Source organism: Zophobas morio, unplaced genomic scaffold, assembly GCF_036711695.1.
Source record: "Zophobas morio isolate AGI-343-1 ecotype UQ-CSIRO unplaced genomic scaffold, CSIRO_AGI_Zmor_V1 ptg000012l, whole genome shotgun sequence".
Taxonomy (NCBI): Eukaryota; Metazoa; Arthropoda; class Insecta; order Coleoptera; family Tenebrionidae; genus Zophobas; species Zophobas morio.
The window spans coordinates 3,761,137-3,766,257 of NW_026972117.1; the positions used below are offsets into that span (position 1 = coordinate 3,761,137).

The following is a 5,121-nucleotide window of genomic DNA, read 5'->3' on the forward strand; positions in this document are numbered from 1 at the left end:
ATATTTTAGTTCTTCAACTTTCGATTTTTTATTTTGACTTCTAGATTTTTTGTATTTTCGATTCATCAATTTTTGGATTTTCCAAATTTTAGATAATTAGCATTTTTCGATTTTTTACGTTGGCAATTCTTGAATTTTTCGATTTTCCGTTTCCTCGATTTTTCTCTTTTTCCGTTTTACGAATTTTTGAAGTTTAAATTTTTCTATTTTTCAAATTTTCGAATTTTTAAATTTAAGATTTTTCAATTTTTGTTATATTTCGATTTATCGAACTTTCAAATTTTCCACTTTTCGGTTATTTTCTCTTGTTTCGCGTATTTTCAAGTCTTTGATTTTTCAGTTTTTCATTTCTTCAATTTTTCGATTAACAGTTTGTCGTTTCAGATTTTTATTTCTGTGTGAAATGTTTCACTTTTTGGATTTTATAATTTTTGCGATTTGCAGTTTTTCAGTTTTCAATTTTGCGATTTTTCAACTTTCTGATTTTTCAGTTCTTCGATTCTTTAATTCTTGATTTACAAAGTTTCTAGTTTTCATTTTAATTATAATTTTTAATTAAAATTTCCCATTTTTTGAATGTTCCGATTTTTAATTTTTCAATTTCTCGACGATTAATTTTTCTATCTTTCAGTATTGCAGATTTCGGTTCAGTTGTTGTTTTTCTTTTCCAATTTTTCGATTTATTTTTTTTTTTTCGATTTTTAAGTTTTTCAATTTTTCGGTTCTTTAGTTCTTTTTAATTTTTCAATTTTTTGAATAAAAAAAATGGAAAAAGTGCAAAACTGTAAAATTAAAAAATCGAAAATGAACTAACGAAAAAGTTGAAACGAAATCAATGAAAAATCTACAAGAACTGGAAAAATTGATTAAAAGAAAACTGAAAAATTGAAAGATTAAAAATTGAGAAAGCTAAAAACAGAAAAAGCAAAATCGAAAAATGCATCTAAAATAGAAATATTGAAAATTAAAGAAATCGGAAAATCGGATAATTAGAAAGCCAAAAATTACAAAATTGAAAAATTTAAAAACTGAAAATTCGAGGAACTGAAAAATCAAATGAAAACACGAAAAATTGTGATATCAAAAAATTGGTCTGAGGTAAATAAATTCAGCAAGTAATTATAAAAACTATGAGTGCATTCATAAACCACAAATATAGTCAGAATTTTTTGCATTAGGATTATTAGGCAAAATTTTGCGCTGACGTCATCAATTTTTTGTGAGGGGATAAATGAATACACTTTGATTAACGATTTACCGTGATTATCATTACCTTAAAACGTTTCCAAGATTTCAGAACACTCGGTTGTGCAGTTTCAACCTTAAACTATTGAAAATTCGACACGGATTCATACACCACAAATACAGAAGTTTATAAAAATAAAAACAAATTTAATATTGTAAATTTTGTTGATGACGTCATCAAAGTAGTGTGGGGATGATTATCCAAATTTTGGTTGGTTACAGTTTCAGCATCTATATGATACTACACCAAATTATAAACAAAATTAAATAATTGGAATTTATGGAAGGTTAATTACAGTGGCCATTTGATTTTTAATTATATTTATAAAGTGATAATTAAAACCTCAATTTATGTGGACAGCAGGTGTACAAATCAGGATGATAGTCAATAAGGGTTAACGATTTGTTTAACTAAATCTGTACTAATATATACATAGACAAATATTTACGTTATACCAGGGAATATAAACAACTCTCGTTTGGAATGGTTTCAATCCATTGTGTCCCCCTTTTAGTGTAGATTTGTTGTTACAGTGCCGCTGAATTTGTGGCTTTCGTCTTATCAATGTTAATGCGATGTCCTAAATAAGTGGCCACGATTTTGCAACGTCGTTCCCATTATATTCAAATTTTTAATTTATTAAAACAAAAGGAATTAAAACATTGTTTATACTGGTCGGAGTTTACTAATCTCGGCGAATTAAAATTATAATGTGACGAAGATAAAGAGATTGCTGATAAGAACATTTTTTACATTAAGAAAAATTTATTTTATAATTTTTCTTGTCATTGTCTCTTTTCATTCGCAATTTGGCTTTATCGACTTGCTTAATTTTTTTCGTCAGACTGGTGCCTCCTAGGACTAACTTAACATTTTTTTTGATGTAAAACGATGGAGGCGTTGGGACAATAATTTAAAAATATTATTTCAGGATTTTCTACGAAACTTCCCCAGGAAATGTTTTCTTTCTGTAAAAATAATGTTTTTCTTTAAATATCACGGCTTTTGAACAAAAGAACAAACACCCACGGAAGTGAAATAAGATATATATTACCTTGTGTTGGTTTAATTTTACCTACTTAAATTTGTTTTATAAAAAGACGTTTTTCTATATACTTGGAAAGACACAATAAAAAACAAACATAGATTCGCGATCCTGAGCAAATTTTCCATCAGTCTGTGTGTGCTTTAGGACTGATTTAACCAGCTTTAACTTTTTATGTAAAAATGGTGGAGGCGCCGGTTTTTTTATATTCATTTCAGAAGTTTTGAAGAAACTTTCACAGGAAATTATTTACTTCAGAAAAAAATATGTTTACCTTTTAATTTCACATCTTATTGAACAAAACAGCAGCACATTCGCAAAAGTGCAACAAGATAAATTACGTTTTATCTGTTTAATTTGATCAATTTTGATTTTTTTTAATAAAGAGGTTTTGCGTAGGAATAACGAAACTAAGAACAGAAGGTCTAAAAGGCTAAATGACTAATAGAAAAATTATTGTAAAAAAGAAACACTTATTATCTTATTTAAATCACGAACCAGACTTGATTGAAAACAGTCTACAATCTTATCTTCCTCACATACAAATAAAAATATTTTTCGACGATAACCATCTACAGACTTTACGGAAATGAATTGACAATTTTGTAATAAATATATTTCGAAAAATCTGTTGCTTAAGCCAACCATATAAAAACGAGGATTTTAAAAATCGTAGCAGTTCCAACACGACTTAAATCCAGTGAAATGCTCATCCAACTAACAATCCTCTTACTTAGTACCACAAGTGCCATCGGTAATCATTTTATTTTAATTAATCCAGCACTGTCTGACTTTCTCGTTATTAAAGGTTCCCCAACCGGTTGGCGAATCGTTAACGGTACAGACGCCAACATAGAAGACTTCCCATTCGTCGTAAGTACAACCACTGCTCCTCTTTCAAAAGACTACACTCCGCTTTCAGGCTTCTTTGAGATTTCTCGATAGCCACAGCTGCGGTGCCACAATTTTGAACAATAACTTCATTTTAACCGCAGCCCATTGTGTCTATAGATAGTATGTCAAACAAACACATTTTTGTAAATTTTTTAACTTGAAATTGTAGCCCAACTTCGCTTCTGAGCCTGCAATCTGGGCTGACTACCATATCGTCTGGCTTCAACGCCCCAAATGTGGCAAGAGTGTCCAAAATCATGGTCCACGAAAACTATACCGGTGGAGGTGGTTATTATTACGACGTCGCAGTTGTGAAGGTCACTTTTTAATACTAAGTTTGGTGTTTTTTCAATAGAGGTTATTTTAGCTTGACACAAAATTGACGTACGGACCCACCGTTCAACCAGTGGTTCTGGCACCTGCAGGAAACGCGACTCCTGAAAATGCCCCAGCTACTCTTATAGGGTGGGGGCTTGATAAGGTGGAAATTTTCGATTTTTAAAATTTTGTATTTTTTAATTATTATGTATTTGCTTTAGTCCGGGGGAAGCATTCAAACTCATTTACAACAAGTCAACATCGTTGTCTACAGTGATGACGAATGTGAGAAAATTCACGCACAAACAGGTCCAACAAATCGGAAGTTTAATATTTGTGCTGGAGTTCCTGAGGGTGGTAAAGGACAATGCAATGTAAATAATTTTGAAGTATTTTGAAAATCAGTAGTTAATATTGGTGTGTTTAGGGAGACTCGGGTGGTCCCTTGTTGGTTAACGGCGTACAAGTCGGTGGTGTGTCTTGGTCCATCAAACCTTGTACCGTCAAAGGATATCCTGGGGTGTTTAGCAAAACTGCGACTTATGTAGACTGGATTTATAAACAAGTAGCCGACAACAGCTAAGCAAAATGAATTATTTTATTTTAAGTTATTCGCTTACATGTTTCGATACTATCAAGTATCATCATCAGAGCTTAAATAATAAAAGTAACAATATAGAAACTTATCAGATTCTAAAATGTGGTTAGCAAAATATACCTAAGATCACTAATCTTTACTCTAATAATTTTTTGCCTTATCGACTACAATCTGTACTATTACATAATAAAAAGGCGGTAAAATTCCCCGCAAAAAATCTCATATCTCTCAGAAAAATCCTAAGTTCGTTCAATTATCGCAAATTGCCGCCACTTAGCCACTTTATTTCGTTATTAACACATAACAACTAGCTCCGCTAAATGGAAAAGTATAAAAGCCGCAGCTCCGATGACTTCATTATCCATCGAAATGAGACCTCGAGAGCTAACAAAGCACGAAATCTCCAATAAAAATCCGTTCCGTCTAACGAGCCCATCATGCCCCATATTCAATAACCAATTAAATACCGCTGAAACAAGAATTAGGTTGCCCGGAAATGTCTCTCCCAGAGAGGGGAAGCTGGAAGTGGTTAGGGCGAGGGCGGCCCTGACAGCGTTAACCTACTTTCAGGCCTGCAACAGGGATGTCTGTATTTCCATTTACGCATTATTAGGTACGCACACACCCCCCGTTCTATTTCACATTTTGATCGTCGATTCGATACGGAGCTCGTCGAAATCCAGGTACGTTATTTATGTGACCGAATTTACATTCGGGGGCAGATAATGAATACAAACATGTGCGGATGGTGCATTCAAATTAGACAAAAACGCGAACGAGCCCTCTGAGGGATGTTCGTCTTATCTTGAATGAAATAATTTCAAATAATATTCAATCCCTTTTATTATTACCATTTTAATAATAGCCACACCATTATCTCGTCTCGCCTTAAATCCCCATCTGACTTCTATTTACTCGACAACTTGAATTTAAATCCTCCGACACCTAACAAGTACGAACCTGCTGGCTGGGGATAATGTTACAAAAGCTCATTAAGAATTGAATCGCTGTTTTAACATT

The 5,121-nt window shown here is 32.4% G+C and overlaps 1 protein-coding gene across 1 annotated transcript; it reads left to right on the plus strand.

Moving 5' to 3' along the window:
* The first annotated feature begins 2,947 nt into the window (after positions 1-2,947).
* On the plus strand, positions 2,948-4,189 carry LOC135128281 (trypsin-like). The gene is made up of 7 exons (XM_064055183.1): positions 2,948-3,045; positions 3,100-3,164; positions 3,214-3,305; positions 3,355-3,502; positions 3,553-3,666; positions 3,725-3,877; positions 3,931-4,189. Exons 1-7 carry the CDS (start codon positions 2,997-2,999, stop codon positions 4,084-4,086), a joined length of 777 nt encoding a protein of 258 aa, XP_063911253.1. The 5' UTR covers positions 2,948-2,996; the 3' UTR covers positions 4,087-4,189.
* Positions 4,190-5,121: the final 932 nt, after the last annotated feature.

What these genes read in the sequence shown, in the direction of transcription:
- LOC135128281 (XM_064055183.1), top strand. Translation starts at nt 2,997, where the DNA reads ATGCTCATCCAACTAACAATCCTCTTACTTAGTACCACAAGTGCCATC. An exon ending in TAGTACCACAAGTGCCATCG is followed by an intron (nt 3,046 to 3,099) that starts GTAATCATTTTA and finishes TCGTTATTAAAG; the next exon opens with GTTCCCCAACCGGTTGGCGA. An exon ending in GCCCATTGTGTCTATAGATA is followed by an intron (nt 3,306 to 3,354) that starts GTATGTCAAACA and finishes TTGAAATTGTAG; the next exon opens with CCCAACTTCGCTTCTGAGCC.